This window comes from Falco naumanni, chromosome 6, assembly GCF_017639655.2.
Source record: "Falco naumanni isolate bFalNau1 chromosome 6, bFalNau1.pat, whole genome shotgun sequence".
Taxonomy (NCBI): domain Eukaryota; kingdom Metazoa; phylum Chordata; class Aves; order Falconiformes; family Falconidae; genus Falco; species Falco naumanni.
Window position 1 is genome coordinate 56,270,659 of NC_054059.1, and position 19,559 is coordinate 56,290,217.

Genomic DNA, 19,559 nt, shown 5'->3' on the forward strand with positions numbered 1-19,559 from the left:
TCAGGAACAGAAGACATGCCAAGACAGAAAAGTGGACTCTTTCACTAACTACTCAATAGAAACTTTCATTCCAACTTGGCCCACACAGAGGTACCAGTAAATACCCTTCCTCTTGTTTTTACATAATGGGAAACTGCTATGCTACTTATATGTAGTCTTCAACAGTTGTTTCCTCTTTGGTGCATCATTTAGAAGTACATTATACATTTTATATCCACTCTTTTTTTCTGTAATATTAAATATCAGAAACTCGAGTTCAGTATGAACTATCAACTTAAAAACATTACTGTAAATTTTCCTTTTCTTTTTTCAGGCAAAAATTAACAGCGAATATTGCTATAATGCAATTCTAAAACTACTGACTTGCAAGATTAGTTGTACAAGATTTGAATAAATTACTGTGAAGACTATTCTCATAATGCATAACAAAATCATTTAAAGTTGTCTTAAATTCTGTATGTGTTTTCAAATTATCCTATGATACTGAGCATGTATGTCCAATGCCTCCTTTTTTTTTTTTTTTCTTTTCATATCCATGAATGTCTATTAGGAAATCAGGAAATGTTTATAATCTTATATGAGAGAGGCAACAGCATTGTGTACATGGAATATGTAAAATTTATCCATTTATTTGGCAGTCATTTGTTAAATGTCTTATTTTTTTTCCTCAGAATAACTACTCAAGTTCAGTTTTACTAAGTCAAATAAAAAAGAGAGAAAAGAACAAAAAGCTACAAAATTAACTAGACTTGGATCTTTGTCCAAACCTCAACTCTGTTTTTTTTCTTTTCGTAAACTGTTTCTTTCATGGTTGTTCTAAGTGGACATTTTGGACCAGCAGAAAGCTTACGTGCCAAAATTCTTGAAGAAAATCAATATTCTATCCCTTCTTGGTAGATACAAGTAACTTTCTAGGCTAAGTTGTACTTTCAAAACACTCAAAAAAGGAGACTCACAAGTCATTTCACTGAGACTAATCATATACACAAAAAGATGTTATACAAAACCACAGCTTGACCATAAGACTTCTTGAAGCTGCTGTAGACAGAAAGCGGGGGTGGGAGGGGAAGCAAACAGAGTATAAATGAAGACCAATAAGGAGAACAAAGTATGATGTAATCCAGAGTGTTAAGCAGTGACTGTTTAACCACTGAAGTGGTGGAACACTGAATCAAACGAGATAAGCAGTCTCCATGGAAAACCTGATCCAAGAGTTACTGACTTCAGTGGAAAGATCTTTAATAATAGATACCACTTATCTATGGATCCTGTTGGCTTTGCCCTTTACTAACCACTACAAAATACTAACTGCGCATGGAAGACAACAGCAGGAAGATGAAAATGATCCTAAGCTGATGGGACACTTTGATTTCAGTCCAGAGAAAACCTGATTCATTATTTTTTACAAAATGAAGCTATGCCACTTGGTTGGATAGCCTGACTCAAAGTATGCAAAATAACTGTGGAAGTAGGACATGCTGGATGCAAGGGCCGCAATGTGATAAGATCTCTATCAGCTGAAGCTTTCTTTTGCTTTCCAGGCAAAAGACTATCACATGTCCTCCATTCACAGTTTTCTGAAATTTGTTTTCAATGTCTCTGCCTTTTTTAAAAAAAAAAATGACCGAATAAAATCTTTTCATTTTGCATCACATCAAACAACTTTTATTGATAAAAATAACAATTTCCCTTTCACCATTTTGAAAAAAAATCTGAATAATTTTAAATTATTGTTATTCTCACTGTTCAGACGTCAAGCTGAAGAAAGTTGTTCACAGAACCCTGTTTTGGAATTTCTGAGTCAGACTGCATTCATTAGTCTTTGTCTAATGTTTTTGTCTAAAGTGTAATGCTGGAAGTAGAACCAGCTGCAATTTCTGAACAGTATCATCCATTAAGAATAGACTGCTACCTAGTTTTTTGTATCATCCTTATTTTGCAATGACAATATATCAATAAAATACTGTTACAAGACAACATATGCCATAAACACAAATACTCTAAGGAAATTTACAGAGACACACATCAAATGTATGGAAATTTATCATACTCATGAGAAATGCCTAGGGTGATTGCAGCTGAGGGTATGGAGAGAGATATTATTGGCATTACTTTTTACTGTACAGATACCTTTTCTGTATCTCATGCTATTGAAAAGGAAACCTATCACTGTTATTCAAGGAGAACTGACAGTTCAGACTCTAGAAAATGATTTCACAATAAAGACAAGATGCTGAATGCATGTTAGGAACTGAGGGGATTGATCTAAAAATAGGAATTATAGAGACAGTATTAATACTACAATGCACAAATTCTTATGTATTTTTTTCTTTTACAATTTTTTTTAGAAACACTGTAGCATCTGTATCATTATTAGGAAAAAAGTAATCACAAAATTTTCAGTATGAACTGAATACTTTTCAATTTTGACTACTTCCAAAAATTCTGACCCTCTGCCTCCTTGGCATTGAGTCTTAGACTTCTAGTGTAAAAAGGGTTAAATCTGGCTGTGGGGAAAATGGAGGTAAAAGTCTATTTGCAATTCCCTTTTTCTTCCCTTCCTTCTCTGGAAACTAATGAGACTACGGTGAACAGAACAAGCACTACTATATGAAGAGGAGAAAACTAGTAAGCAAACATTGGGAAGCAGAAGAATTTAATGCTCCTGGCATCATTGGTCTGAGGCCAGCTCAGCAAACAGCAAATTACTGGGAGGTGCAGGAGGTTCAATGCAGCACAGAGACATATTTAAAAAGAGGCACAGAACTAGCATTCAAGTTGTATGGCAAGTGAACAAAACATTACTATCAAGGAATTTGTTTCTGCTTATTCTTCTTCATAGAATCATAGAATGGTTTGGGTTGGAAGGGACCTTAAAGATCATCTAGTTCCAAGCCCCTGCCATGGGCAGGGGCACCTTCCACCAGACCAGGTTGCTCAAAGCCCCATCCAGCCTGGCCTGGAACACTGCCAGGGATGGGGCACCCACAGCTCCTCTGGGCAGCCTGTGCTAGGGCCCCACCACAATAAGAATTTCTTCTTTATAACTAATCTAAATCTACCCTAATTCTTTACATGTTTAGTTGAAGAAAATAAAGACTAATGGATGTGCTCATACAGACTAGCCTTTATTACCACAGAAACAGTATTCATTTTTTTTTTTGGCCTCACACTTCCATTGCTACCATCACAGGAGGAGTAAGAGGTTAAGTGTTTGAAGGAGCAGCAGTGAAGGATCACCTTCATTGCAGTATCATTCTCACCACTGTAATAACAGTGACAGGAAAACTCATTTGCAGAAAAGGAAGCAGACAGGTTACTTAATTCCCACCATAACTCCCCTCCCTGTCAGTCCTCTGCTTCAGCCTTAGTGCTGGCTATAGCCATATAGTAGTCAGGAAGAATTTTCTTGTTAAAGGCTAGCATTGGGACTCAGAGAACCTTAGGCTCCGTTGTTCACACAGACAGCTCTTGTCAAAGTCTTTCAGTCTCTAATTTTCACTTTTGTGAACATGGAAATAATACTACTGATCAACAGGTAGTCATCTCAGAAAAACTTCATAAGCATGGTGTATTAATGTTAATATCTTTCTGAAAATATTGCCAAGTACTTTTCATTTAACACTAGATATGTGTTTAAGAAAAAGAAATGAGAAAGCTCAATTAGAATAGACTGTTTCAGTTGGAAGGGACCTACAACAAACATCTAGTTCAACTGCTTGACTGCTTCAGGGCTGACCAAAAGTTAAAGCATGTTATTAAGGACATTGTCCAAGTGATTCTTTAAACACTGACAGGCTTGGGGCACTGTCCATCTCTTTAGGAAGCCTGTTCCAGTGTTTGACCATCCTCTCAGTAAAGAAATTCTTCCTAATGTCCAGTCTAAACCTTCCCTGGTGCATTGTTGAGCCATTCCCAAGCATCCTATCACTGGATGCCAGGAAGAAGAGATCAGCATCTCCCTCTCCACATCTCCTGCTCAGAAAGCTGCAGAGAGCAATGAGGTTGCCCCTCAGCCTCCTTCTCTCCAAAGCAGACAAGCTCAGAGTTTTTAGCCGCTCCTCCTAGGACATTCCTTCCAGCCCTGTCACCGACTTTGCTGCCTTCCTCTGCCTGCATTCAAGGACCTTCACGTCCATCTTAAATTGTGGGGCCCAGACCTGCACAGAGTACTCAAGGTGAGGCCGCACTGATTGAATCTACTGCCTAGTATTCTCACTTGCTCAGCAATCAATGTCTGAAATTCCCCCTCTGGAAATTTGCTAAGATGATCTGCAAGTACATCCCTCCCACTGTAAAGACATGACCCTTCTCTGGGCTGAATTCTTCAACACAACAGGATCAAGGTTTCATGCTGTGGAAGTTGTAACAAACTCTCATAAAGGCCTGCACAAATACTACATGAACACCATATGCTTTCAGAACAGAGACGACATACAGAAGTCCTATTTAATACCTGGCATCACTCTGGCAGTAGAATCACACTAATGATACTGATACAGACATGTGAGGTATGATATGGTCCATTCAAGTGGTTTATTCAGCACAAAATACTCATGTCTTTCTATCTATTCAAATATCTGCACTTCATTCACTGCTTTGATATTGCAGTCCTTTAAGAATTGTAGGAAAGGTGAGAAAAGTGAACCTCTTAGAATTATATATAGTGAAGAAGTAAATTTGAAGCAAAAATTACTCTAAATAAAAATATTAGAGAGGAATATATATGATCTGGTAGGTAGGCATCATAAATGTGAAAAAGGATTAAAAGATCAGCAAGAGAAAGGAAACTAAGAGGGAATTTTAACACCTGAAGCTGGAAAGGAAGCCAGTAAGGCAGAAGTGATACAGAATTTAGGGGTAAGCTACTAGTATTTTTAAGTGATGCATTTATTATTTTTTTCCTAGAGAAAACATTAGACTTCAATAAGCAACAATGCTCAGCAGCAATCCAAAATAGCATGTTGGAACCAAGCTTTTCAGAAATGACAAGTAGAAAACATAGTTAGACCACTATAAATCCATGGTTCACCCACACCTTGAATACCATTGTCACCTCATCTTCAAATGAGCATATCATTAATGGAAAAAATTGAGAGAAGGTCAAGATGATGATGAAATGAACGAGCACCTTCTGTGTAAAAAAACAACAGAATAGGGCAAGACTCTTCAGACTGGAAAATAGGTGACAAGTAAAAATATGTCAGAAATTTATAGAATTATAAATTACATGAGGGAAGTGGATACAGATTGACCCCTCAGCAAATCTGCCAGTACAAGAACTGCAGTTCATCAAACGAAACCAGTGGTAGCCAAGTTTGAAATGAAATAAAAGGAGGTGGTTCTTGTTACAACAGGTACCAGATAAATGGAACTAACTCCCAAAGGATGTTAGGAATGTAAGAACTCCAGAGGGGTCTGAGCTAATGGAAATATGGTCAAATGGAAAAGCATTTGGAATATGGATACATCAACAGTATGAAAGGTGCAAAATACATCAGGATAAGGAAATCCCATGAGCTGAAAATGTGCTGGATATAAAATAGAGCTCTAATATCTAAGCTATTTTAAAATCCATTTTCATGTACTGCTTTACTTATTAAAAACAAAATTACAAAAATACTGCATATTCCTCTGTGGGTATAACTTTTTTTTTAAAAAAAAAATTTGGTTAAGTCTACATGGTAAATGTAATACTGAAAGTAGGCTGACATTGTTGAATCAAATGACCCAGTGCTTTAACAATGATTAGTCGTTTAAAAGGTCCATTTGGGCTGTGCTAGTCAAAAATGTGTAAATAACAGATGTGCAACTATTTTACCTCCTTAAAAATAGTCTGATAGTTATTATCATCATAGTTATATCAACTATCTGATAGTCCCATTGACTGCTTCACAAATGCTGCTCGCTGTAAAGAAACAAGCAATAGTCAGGGCTGTGTTTGATCTGGAGCATCTACACAACCATTTTGGAAATTTGGTACACTTGAAATACTGCAATTAGGTGGCATTCTCATTTCTAGAATCATGTTACTTTCCTTCAAATATAGGGCTAATACCTTTCAAATTTTTGATCTCTAACTGTCAAGGTAGATCATTCTTAGCAACTGAAAAAAGCATTTGAAAAACATCTCACACAACAGGATCAGAGAGTGTTTCTCTTATTCAGTAACAGGAAATATTTACTGAATCTTGAAATTTTACCTCTCCATTGCCTTGTTAGGACAATTACAAACATATGATTTTCTTCATCAGTCACAATTTGTAGCAGATACACATTTATGGATATCTTTTCATGATACCAAATGAGTATTGCAGCAATTAGTGGGGAGTGATGTTCACAGCATCCTGACACAGCTAATCTACATCTCAGTTTTATTCTTCCATGAAATATGAAATAAACCAAAACAAGTCATGTGATGGAAAGCCAAAAAGCTCACAATTGCACAAGTGTATCTGGTGATAGGGAGGCATGAGATACAAAAAAAAACCCGTTATAAATGTAAAAGCTTTCATTACGGACTGGGATAAATTAACATTCAACTCATCTCCCCTACTGCACCCCACCCCACCCCACATGCTCCATCAGTACTGACATTGTTACTATTTTCAACTCCCTTCTGCCCTGTCTAGAAAAAAAGCATGGTGAATGTTTTCCTGAAGAAAAAGCCAGACAGTATAAGACAGAACTCTAACCTACCTCTGTTTTGGGTAGGAGTCAAAAACACCAAGGAAGAGTTTCAACATTGTTGGCTTGTTCATCTAGTCTCTACAAGGTTAAGAGCAAGTGCAGAGTACATAACTAGGAAGTTAGCAATATTACCCTGAGCGAGAACTTCAGGAGAGCATCTGATAATTCTGACAAAGGGCAACTGGGATTGAAAGAGACCAGTGTTACTTCCGTGTTCTGCCAAGAGATTTTTCCATTAGCTATACACACACACTTACGCACACAAATCCTTTCAAAAGGAAAAGTATTCCTCATCTACAGCCACTTCAACTTCTCCTTTCTTAATCCCTCCTTTTTATATTAAATCCGCCTACCAAACTGACAAATAAGGCTCATCATTTGTAACTTCTGTGTAACCTAAACTCAACTGCAAGAATATCCTTTGAGGCAGCATCCTCTGAAGACAGATTCTGCCCACAAAGAGGGAGGGATTTCTTCTCCTTGTAGGTTACATACCTTCCACACAACAGTAATGACTATAATTATTGAAAAACAATTTTCTGTTAGAACTCCTTTATGTGATGACACTAATAGGGACCAGGGAGTCCATTGGCTATCCCAGTTAAGATTTAATAATGTGGGAATATAAAGTCACACTCTTCCTCTTGGTTTTTATACTTTCAGAAAGCTTCATTGTAGAGAAACTCACTGTTTCCCAGAATAGGAGAGTTTTTTCCTCTTGACTTCTTAGTAGGTAAGAATCAACTGTTTTCCCATGAGATCAATTAAACCTTTCTTCCCACTGTCTTCACTGGATTTGACTTTCAATCTCTGCTTGCACAAAGAATTACTTTATATTAAAAAAAGAACAAACCAATGATTTTTTACCTAAATATTTGTTCCTAGTCTATTCAAAATACTCTGAATCTATGTATGTTTGAAGAATGCTTTTTCTAAATGTAACCTCCTACATTTTTTTGCCTGTCAACCTACAGTTCAGGTAAAATGTGTCATTATCTAAGAAAAGATATAAATTTTCCTAACATGTTATAGTGATCAACTGGTGCACCTGAAGTCTTCCGAGGATCCAGCTTTGAAACTGCAAGCAAGAGGGAAGATTCCTACGTATCCAAATACAAATACTATACATATTAGTTCAAACAAACATTTAATAAAAGATATCTTCATACATCTCACGAAAAAAAATAAATTACGATATGTCCAGATCTTTGTATCTACCTAGTCATTGAGGTAAAAAAGGTGTGACACAAACTGTAGTCTCTCAGAAGGAAGACTTCAATAAAAACAGGTACAAATTAGATGCAAACATCAGAGGCTCCTGTGTCAGGGAAATGAAGCAAAGTATCACTATGGTAACCTACTAATTTTTAGTTCTCAACCTAATGAACATCTAAGGAAATAAAGAAAAAAAGAAATAACATTATGATATGGTGTTTAAATAAAGACAACAGTGTCACAAAATGGGCATTCTTCTTTATCCAAAAATAGCAGTCTCATCCGGCCAGTTATTAACCCTTAAACAACTCTTTCTCAGTTAGAGCCAAAAAAATTACTTAATCTAATTAAAGCAAGAAACATCAATTCAGTAAAAGTTAGTAAGTCATTAATACAACTGATCTCTTCATTTCTTTTTGTTCTTTTCCTGTCTTGGGGACACTGAGACAATGGAACTTGCTTTTTAATTTTCAAATGCTATTTTGAGAAACTTTAGCATTTACATGTATTGATGGTGTATCAGAAATGTAAATGCTAAAAGTCCTCTGCCAGTGTGATATAGAGACACTGTTCTCCCTATGATTTCTTCAAGTATCACTGATCTTCAACAGTATAGAAACTGGAATGCTAACAATCTTTCTGCATTCAAGTCTACACTTCTAGAGAAATTTCCTTATTTGAGAATTTCTCAGTTTTGTTCATTCAGAAGCTATCATTATACATTTTCCATTAATGCATTATGCAAATAAATCTTGGTCCACAGATTGTTTATTCACATTTGACTACGAAAACTTAAACTTGGGCTAGTTACACTGACCTGAAGATAAATCACATGGGGATTTTGTTTGGTTTTTGTCTTTTTGCTGTTGTTGTTCCAGTTCTTCTTGGGTTTAATTCTGTGATTAGCCACAGGAATATTACTGCTGCAGGTACTGACACTATGAAATGCCAAAAATATTTTGCCTAGAATTAACATTTCTGGATATACTCTAATCAATCAAACCATTGACTAAAATGTTTGTTGAAAGTATACATCAAAAGAACATATTCTGCTTTTTTGAAGATGACAGATTTTAACTTATGACACTACTGTAGGTGTAGATTTGACTTTGGCACTGGCTTGCCAACCTATGCTCCTTCTATACTTCATCAGGTTTCCTGAGGTACGGCAGAATGGTGTGTCTAAACAGCTCATGGGTTTTGCAGCAAAAGAAAGCTATGTCATGTACATTTCTTAACTCTGTCAGTCTTACGAAATGTCTGTAATATCTGACACATAAAACAAAAGTCCTACCCTGGAACAAAAATAAATTATATGCAGATGTAGTTCCACTGAAAGACCAGGAACCAGGCAAATACCGCCTACAAAACAATTACGAGTAAATCTGACATTGGTATAAATTGTATTATTTTTCATGTTACGTGTTTGATTAAATATGAAAAAGAATTAACCTGGGTTAGTTCTGTGTTAATGCTACATATTTTGTAATGCAGTCTACAGCTGCTCAGACAGATGAAACTAGTGTTTTACTTATGAAAAGAATATTGCTAAAATGTAAGCTGATTAATTAATGTGGAATGATACTCTTCCAGCCACTATAAAAGTTAAGCTTTTGGCTTTTCACTTCAAGATATTCTCTCTCTATTAGGGCCATATCTCAGATCAATAACTACCTGTGTGAGGTAAGATTAATTTAGGGTGTCTTAAATCATAGGCCTTTCACAGAGTATGCCTGATCTAACAATTCCCCTGTTCCAAGTGGACTGGAACAGATGCATTCCTCCCTTCAAAGTCTATTTCCTGTTTAAAGAAACTTTATCAGATGACGGTCATTTACTAGGTTCAGGACAGAGCACCAATTACAGCACATCAGGCCAAGTTAAAAATTATTAATTGCACACTTAAGATCAGAATTAAGTTCCACTCAATTCAGCAGGCCTTAAGCCAATGTTTCAGCCACGGATATATACCGGCATGCTGAATAAAAGCCCTTTGCTATTAAACTCAGCCAATGAAGAATACAAGGATGCACTGGTTTAACCAAGAGGACAGCAGACTACTGGAATCAATACCAGAAGAGAATTAGATAAAGAAATTGAACCACGTAAATTAAATTAAATATTGGAATAATTACTTTGGCGTTGTATCTTCAGTGCAGACATGTTCTCCCTGTAGAAAATTTCTTCGCCAGTGGAAAACTGCTAACTCCTGTTCTGTTCACCACTTAAAAAGCACCCAGTTGGAAATGTTTTGAAAACATATATGCACCATTTCTCTTAATATCACTTTATCTGCTCCTGCTAGATTTTAGAAGAACTAATACCCATTCAAATGATGCCAGTGCAAATGATACAACTACAAGCACAAAGTATTTGTGATGACTTTTCCTAGATGTGCAACCAATTTTGTATCTGGTAACTCATGTGAGACTCCTTTAGAAACCTTTTTAAAGGATATCAGCAGGATATTTTCACTGAAAGCTGTATTTCTCTATTTTTGCAACTGGCATTGGAAATTTCCTGTAAATATAAACAAACTATACATATATATATCCAGTACTCAAAAATAATTGTATTAGCAATTTTGTATGTGAATGTTATTTTGCATGCAGAGGAACAAAAGAGAGTAAGTGTGTACCTCTTCATATGGAGATAAGCCATTAAAAAGTGGAACAGAAAAAATTAATGGAAGGATCAATATTGAAGCTAAAATTTCACAGAATATCATTAGACATCAAAGAATCTGTAAATAAATAAACACTTCAGATCTTCACATTCAGGTCATGTTACTTCCTTGAATTACCAAGCCGTGTGCAAAGCAAGCATCGGAAAAAAATGTGAAAAAAATATACAGTTGGAATTTAGTACACACGGCTTTCCCTCTCTCCACTGTAAGAGGCCAAAAACACTGTATTTTCAGCTACAGTCGTCACATTTACCTTGTTCTTTCAATCACAGATCCTCATTCTGTCCTCCACCACATCTTTTCTACGCCCTCACAGTTAAAACAAATGACTGGTCTGTGATTCATGTGCCTGGACTCACACTGAAATAGCACAGGCCTCTGACAGGACAAGAATGAATAGGTATATGCAGGGGCAGATGGTCAGTTACAAGCTCTTATATGCAATAAATTAAACTCTAAGTAAAATCATTAACATTTAACATCATAGCTTATACACAGGGACCGAAAATACAACTCAGTCTTTAATGACTTCACTGGGTTCACGATTTTTCTCAGTATTCTCACCTTTGTAAATGACATGGGAACATATTTCAAGCACTTAAAGTTGTCTGAAAGTACTAGTGCCTACTTCCACCTAATAACTCTTTTATCTCTTGGTTTACTCTGCAGAATATGCTTATTAGAGTGTACCTTGTATGCATTTATATTGGACCAAGTAAGATGAGGTTTTTAAATTGCAAGTAGACTACCTCTCCTCAGTTTTCAAGCATACCAAAACACTCTGTCTGCTCAAGGCAGATATTTGCCAATTAAGCAAAGGGTGATTTTTTTTTCTGTCAGGTAATGGTGCATGTAATAACATCTGATCTTACCTCTCCATTCTCCAGAGGATGTATTTTGGAATAATAAGAAGTGCATATGACTTCATCATCTTTTATATAGGATGGAGTTCCAGGACGGGGATGAATGTTGTAGCGTGTCAGGCACTCACTATCTGTGATAGCGTAATACTGCCATGGTTGATAGTCGACACCATCCAGCGAACGCTCTAATATCCAATTTCCAGGTCGAGGTGAGTTAGCTGCTTTCACAATAACATACGCAATCTGGAAAACCTGGAAAACCGACAAATTGTTAAAATATATGTAAACAGATAATTATAAATTCACTCTGTTTTCTTAATAATTACCAAATTAAGAACAGTAAATATGACAATGTTGAATTTCCTGACCAAAAATATGAAATATGACCTCAGATTCCATCGAAACTCTAACTACAGAAATAAATTCTCCATTAACATTTCTGAAAACAAATGAGTTGCATTAGGCCAATGGAGACTTTGAAAATAGAATTAAAAAGCACTCTAAATGACACCTAACTTAGTATGTAATTGCTAAACTGCAGTTTCAGCCAAACGGTTGCAAAGTTTGTTTTCAAGTATTTTCAGTTTCTAGAAGTGGGTTTGTTTCTGTATGTGTATTTATAGACATACACTATCTGCAATGTTTAGGAGTTGCCGAACTGTAAGAATGTTATTGCTGTTAAGAAAGAAGCCATAGGTTTAAAGTATTAAAAGCTAATCACATCATGCTGAAATTATTCCATAAAACATTCTAGTTTCAATCATATGACTTGGCACTCTGGCCATAAATAAGCTTTACAGGACAGAGACACATCAAATATCACTGTAAACAGAATGTAAGCATGTAATCAATGTTCATTATGGTCCATTTCACCTGCCTATTCAATTGATTTATCAAGGCTTATTCCTGTTTACAAGCCTGCTGGAATGCAAGCCACAAACAACGCATTTGCAATTGCAGAATGACATTAGTGATGCAGTTTTGGTTTGGTGTGGGTTTTTTAACCTAGTAATGTCTAGATGCACAAACGTAGAACTGAAGCTAAGGAAAGAAAAGGAAAGCTATTTCCATTACAAAAGCAGCACATATACCAATTTAATATTTTTAAGATGCAGTGCTATGAGTCTGCACATAAGGATGCCAGAGGGTATCATAGAGAGCAGTATAGTGTTGATTTAACACTTAATGCTTTCTATACTGGACAGTCATTGTAAAGAAGCTGCATGATTCAGACTCAGTCCACACAAAATCTGTTGTGAATACCTAGACAATCAGTAACGCTGGTGAAAGATCCTACTGTATTTGATGAAAGAAAGAGTAACAAGAGTCAAACTGCTTTTTTAATAGTATTATAAAATACTATTATACACCGGTATTATAAAATAGAAACTATATTAAGTGGCAGAGTACAGCAAATACTACAGTGCATTTGATGACAGTAGGAAAAAAATATGTTTATCTCCAATTATCATTCCCGCCTTCTGTGTAGATGCCGAGAACGTGGTAAGATCCACAACAGCTTCAGTCAGGAAGTCAAATCACTAACAACGGAAGTTTTTCAGCGGGAATAAGAAGTGGGTGAGGCTGTGTTTATTGCGACCTGAAAAACACGTGTGTAACTGCATTCATAGAGGATTACCTTAAGTTATCAATGTTTTTCTTCAATAGTATAAAAGAAAATCTCCAGAGACAAGCAGAAAAATGTGTTTCATTCCATTGTTTCAACAGGAATCATACAACAATCTGTCCTGTTTCACAAAATGCCCTTTCCCCTCTTAAACACATTCACAAATATATTCCATTGTGGTCACAAGTAACTATAGCTGTAACTATACTAGATCAGTGTCACCAATACTGTTTACAATAAACAGAGAAAAACACAACATTAACATACCTCTCCAAACTGTTCTCTCCCACTTAAGCTCTTTGAAATGAAAGAAAATAGCTGAAGTGTTTAATTATTTATTATTTTCTGAGGGAGGTAATGAGCAACAGCTATATTTTAAAGGAACTAGCTTATCAAGGGTTACTTTGTACATCGTCCTTTGCATGAATAAAGAATCCAACATATAATTTTTACACCAGCATAATCTTGTCAAGCCACATAAACTTTCAGCTCCAGCTGTCCAGAATAGAGACTTCATTCTAGACTACTTCCAAATACTTTAAAAAAAAAAATAATCAAATAAGTGTTTTACCCCAGCTCTCATATTAAGACTATTCCTTATATGTTGAATGGTTAACAGCTAAGGTTATACATATTACTAGGGCTTCTACTGTGGAAGATCTGTGCTTTAGAACATAGCTGACAACAAATTCATAATCTTAGGCGTGCATACATAGTTTCCTTTGTGGAAGTCCTAAAATCTTCAAAACTTCACAGAAGATTCAGTGTTAAACACTGCAAAAAACCATTTAGCTCTGCAAACATCTTGGATGCATTGGCTTTGTGGAGCCAAGGGGCATAATCAACAGAAGTGGCTTTTTGTTTGCTTGCTTTGAAATACTAGGCTATGTGGGAGAGTGAAACTTTCTACAGTGACTTTTCAAATTAGAGCCCTATTTCAGTAACGTTTCCTGCACATTCTGCTGAAGATTTGTTTGAAGTCTCATTTCTTACCTTCCAGGATAGCATACTGTTTGACTTCTATTTATTATACACCTTTGGCTTTAATTATTTTTAGCATACTTTGCAAATGAAACTGCAACAAAATTTTATTAAAAAAGCAGTGGAGAGGAAACAGCGTATTTCAAGTCATAGTTATAGCGGGGTGGACTCTTAATTTAAACTTGACAAGGAAAAATGCTTGTTAACATAAATTAAAGAGTACACATGAAGAGCTGGTTTTTACCACTACAGAATCAGCGATCAGGCTGATCCAGACTAGTACTGTCCCAGCCTCTGAGAGTTCCTTTAGCGGCTTCTACAACAGCACTGAGCAATCTGCAGCCCACTGACATGTGAAACATTTTCTTTTCTCTTTCAAGTCTCTATTCATGAGGAACTGAAAGACTGTTTTGTATAAAACAAAATTATTTCCTGGGCAGAGAAACAGAGCTGGAACTGAAGACCAGAATTTTCAAATGTTGTTAGACTGTTAATGCTAATTGCAGTCAAGGGAAGATGAGCAAGCACATGCATCAAAAACATGACCTGGCTGATATTATTCCTCATTTTTCTCACTAAGGCTAGGTTGAAGAAAGTAGAGATGTTACCCGTGCTTCTTAGAAACACCTTTTATTTAGGGGACAGCTAGATTTTTAGAGCTTTAGCATGAATTAGGAAGACGGTTGTCCCAGCTTAGAAAGCTACAATAGTCACTACCAGCTCATCACTGTGCTATGACACAGACAACAGTGTATTCCATGCTTTAATCTGCTTTCTAAGCAATTTCACAATAGTAGCCAGTGCACAAAAACCAGGCTAAAATTAATGGCAGCTGTATGATGATTCTCAAAGCAAGTCAATGTCATGGAAGCAACACTGACTTTCCAACCAACTGGCAAATTGTCTTTCTCCTGATACAAGAGGAACCTTTCTTTTACTGTGCAGTTCCTTAGCAAATAGTGTTCTGGTTACTACAATACAACCAAAAGGAGCGTAGTGGCATGAGAATACTATTACCAATGCAGTCTCAAGTATCATGAGTTTTGCTGTATTTGTTTCTACAATCAAAAAAAGCAAACCTGCTTAGCTTTCTGAAGCCTACTTGGAAACTGTAACACCGAGCTTCTATTTCCATAGGGTAAAATTGATAGAGCATGCCTCATTTACTTTTCAACTAGCATCAATAAGATGACACATGCCAACCGATGTCATAATTGTACAATCTTCGAGCACATCTGGTTTTGTACAAGTCAAACAGAACGTAACCTGCAGAAACAGAGCTTGCTGATACAAATGTGAAAACAGAGCAATACCAAGCTGCCTAGTAGCATGTAATAGATCATTAACACAGCTGCCGAAGTGCAGCTGGTGCTTTTTTCTACTTGCTCTGCTCATATGACCACAGTGTAATTATGGGAGTGGGAGGGAAATAGTCTAAATAGCCCTTTAAGCCTTTCCCAAATTACAGACAACATAATCCTCAAGATGAGAAACAAAATGAGTCTTGGGTCTCATTTTCACTGGTAATAGTCTCAGCAGTAAGATCTGCAAAGCACATATTGTGAGGAACAGTTTCATAAGTTATAGTACTGTATCTTCTTATGAATGCCTCCTAAGACATAGAAAAGTGCGTCCTACTATACAGGATAATTTGCTACACTAATATTATTCAGAAAGAGCTGAAGTGAATCATTAATCTGCACAGGGTTAGCTAGTGAAGCAGGAAATCTCACTGCGCCTGACTCCCACCTGCACTTCTATTTAAAAAATAAATCCTTCAGTTAGAAACTGTTCATGTAAGCCAGAATATCATCAGAGAAAAAATACAGTACTACACAATTCTACAGAAGTATTTCCATTTCATTTTCTCAACAGAAGAATGTTAACAGCTCTAATAGAGACTTCAATCAGCAATCTGGTGTAAACTGTGTATCTGCTTATTTACCGTAATTATATTACATTGATTATTATTCCAGTTCAGTGGTCACGTAGACATGGTATTCTTTTATTGAGAATGCAGAAGCTGGACCAGGGTGAAAATACTGTTAAAACTTGTGGCTTTAAACATCCCATACATTCATTTAACCAGTCATTTAAAAGTGCTGTTAGGGACAGCAAAGCACTGCAAACACCCCCTGTCCCAATGTGAAATCCATTCAGATGAGTCAACTGAGAGCTGTCTCAGAATGGCCTTTGGGCTAATGGGTGTTATTGGCTACAGGGGGGTGCAACTCATTAAGAGAAGCAGGGGAAAGAACATTTTTAGACAGTGTGAAATTTATTATGGGATGGGTTAAGGGGATTCTGTAAATTAATGAGACTTACTATGAAACATTTTGGGGATAAAGGCGGGGAAAGGGAGGGATCAAGGTGGATCAGGGAGGAACAAGCATAAGGAAAAAGAAAAGAGAAAAGGAACAAGTTAACTGTAAATACCTAGCTGGTCAGCATGTTTGTCCTGACCTCAATCACTGAAGTGTGTCCCATTTTCTCATTAAATCCTAAGTATCTTCCGTTTAGGTGTGCTCCCACTTTTGAGTGGGTACTATGTGTGATCAAGAGTTAACTTCAAGCTCAACTAGCCAGAAAGTAGAAGAGGTCTCAGCACCAGCAATTAGAGTAGGGCTGCAAATCTCCAAGGCTCTTTTGTTTGGGTGCCAGCAACCAGTGCCACCAGTGAAATCTGGGGCCAGCTAGCGGATACATCATCTAGGGCCAGCTACTGAAGTGTTGCATGTGTGTATGCATCCATAGATGCCCCTAGAAGACTTTAATCCTGATCAGCTGAAAAGGAAGAACAGGGTGAGGCAGCCTGTGCTGGTTTGTGTTCATGTGGGTGCTGACAGGGCACTGTGATCTATTTATGTTACTCCCTGTGTGTGCTTCACTCTCTCAGAAACATGAGCTCTGCTTTGCTACCGTCTGAACATGAAGACAGAGCCACAGCAGCCTTGCCTCCATCAGGCCACCAGATTCAGTAACTTCTAACACCTGGGATGACCATCAGGAATTACAGATCTATACAAACTCTGAATGCAAAACAGTGTTGCTTGATCATTAACTTCTATCTTTACACTCATGTATAAAAATAGTTGTTATATATGCAGGCTATCAAGCATCTCAAATATCGCATTGGCACTACTTTTTGTTTTGGAATAGCCTCTTCTACAGGCTTACAACATGAAACAGCCCAAATCCAACTACTTTTGCTAATGAGCTAAAGCTGAGGTTTTGTGGGTTTGAGAAACAGCTCCTCATGTTTTCAAGGGCTGATAGCAATTGCTTATGATTCTCTGTGGTCAGTCATATTTCAATTCACATGTATTCGTATGGATTATTGTTTGTGCCTATATGAAAGACAGTTGACTCTTTTGATTCAAGAATTTTCAAACAATTGGCTATTTAAGAACAACTAACATTCTCATTTTAGTCTCACATCCAACTCAAAGAAAAAGCCTAATTTAGAAATTAAGTGGCTCTCCAGATTCCTCAAACAACCACGTAGCACGTATCTTTTTCTATCACTGTCCTGGGAGACAGTGGCCATGGTTTCAAACATTCAGCTCACAGTTAGAAATTTCGTAATTGAAAATGTTGGCATGGGGGGAAAAAAAAAGCAACAAAAAACAACCAACACCCCCCACCACCACCATTTAGCAGGATTCAGCTAATATCAGTTTATCAGTTTAGAGAGCTGAACAGCTTCCCACCATGCTGCAGTTTGCCTTCTAATGACAATGTCTCTCCTGTTCATCTGAGCTGCTTCCAACTGAAATGCTGCTACCAGATGGGGAATTTGGGCTGAAAGATGCACACACTTGATTCCAACATAGTGGGGTTTTTTCCACAGTGTTGCAAACAATTTTGGTTACTAGCTAGCAGGGCATTATCTGTCCCAGAAAAACTGTAGATACAAACGCCACGCAAAAGAAGATGTCCACAGAACTCTGTGGGGAAAACAGTAAGATTTTTACCATAGAAAACCTTGAAAAGTTCTAAGGTGTGTGTCTCCAAATCAAGCCAAGTTTCAGTTAGAAATCTTCTGCCTTTTCTAATTAGACAAAAATTCACTCATATAAAATTCTTGGTCACACCCAGTTAATATCTGCAGATGATGCATTTGTAAAAAATTTAAAAATACCTCAACTGAGAGCAAGCTCAGCTTTCCTCCTCCCTGTATATAACTGCTAGAGAGGCTCAGGTTCACTTAAGAACATATTCTTCTCCTTGAGAAAAATAGATCCTTTATTAATACCTCTCAACTTTTGCTCAATTTGCAAGTAAAAGATGATTATAACTTGTGTCATTTAAAAAAAAAAAAAAGGCTAAGTCTATTAAAAGAGTGCACTTTATAAAATGTCAAACTGTAAAGCTCTCAGGTTGTCCAGCTGCTGACTAAGATACATTAAGGCAAATGGAGGGAGCCAGTACATGCAAAGTTTCTGGCAATGTCAGCTTTGTTCTTTGTAATTTTCTCGGCTGGTTTTCTCCATTACCCACTGTTCAGTTGTTTGTGAAGGCCTCAAAAAGAATAGCTGCTTTTTGCTGACCATTTTAGCTGCTCATCACTGGCCTAGCGTACACCAGAACCGAGGGCTACAGTTAGTAATTTCTTTCGACAGTGCTTTCAAATAATAGCAAAAAGCAATTTCTTTTTTTCTTCATTTCCTAAGGCTAATCACTTCTTTCCACGGAGAGAGTGTATGGTGAGGAAAGGAAAATAGATGGAAATGCCAATATTCAAACCTTTCTTCTTCAAATCTATACAATAGAAAGACAGAAAAGGTGGTTCTTCTGTTTTGGTGCTAAAACACAAAAAAACTCCACTCCCCACTCCCCCTCCCCGCTTTGTTTTTTTTTGCTTGATCCAAGAATTCACGCTCAGCCTGGGTCCAGTAGCATTGAGAGCACCCAGAGTAAAGTTTTCTGATTTCGGTTTCCGTGCAGCGTCATCTCACCAGCTGCCTTTTAAGAGTGACCTGTCTGTTCCTCCACCTTGAGAAGAAAAGAACTGTCATAGCCATTATTTTAGGCTCCATTTAAAAGTTTTACAATGCACAAACCTTGAAACCTAAACATTTAAAAACTATTCTCAATCTCCTCACCTATTACAGACTCATACCAATTATTTATAGTTTAATTCCGTAATGTGAACATTAATTTTAAAATAGATGAAACTAGTCAGATACAGGAATAGCACAAAAGAATCTGCTTTTCCTAGAGAATGCTTACTTTTCTTATAGAATCATAGAATGGTTTGGGCTGGAAGGAACCTTTGAAGATCTAGTCCAACCCTCCTGTGTTAAGCAGGTACATCTTGTACTAGAGGCTGGCTGGTTGGTAGTTCCCAGGGTCCTCTTTATTGCCCTTTTCAAAAATAGGTGTGATACCCCCTTTTCTCAAGTCAGTGGAGACTTCGCTTTAGTGCCGTGACTTCTCAAATATAATGGAAAGTGGCTTAGCAACTACATCAGCGAATTACCTCAGGACCTTGGGA

General features: G+C 36.9%; 1 protein-coding gene across 2 annotated transcripts in view; it reads right to left on the reverse strand.

The window, feature by feature from the left end:
- The window catches only part of LAMA2 (laminin subunit alpha 2), a 376,489-nt gene that overhangs the window by 247,291 nt on the left and 109,639 nt on the right, over positions 1-19,559 (reverse strand). For both annotated transcript variants that reach the window (XM_040599010.1, XM_040599009.1), the window contains exon 4: positions 11,464-11,706. In XM_040599010.1, coding sequence (XP_040454944.1) covers positions 11,464-11,706 — 243 coding nt within the window. The remainder of the gene's footprint in view (positions 1-11,463; positions 11,707-19,559) is intronic.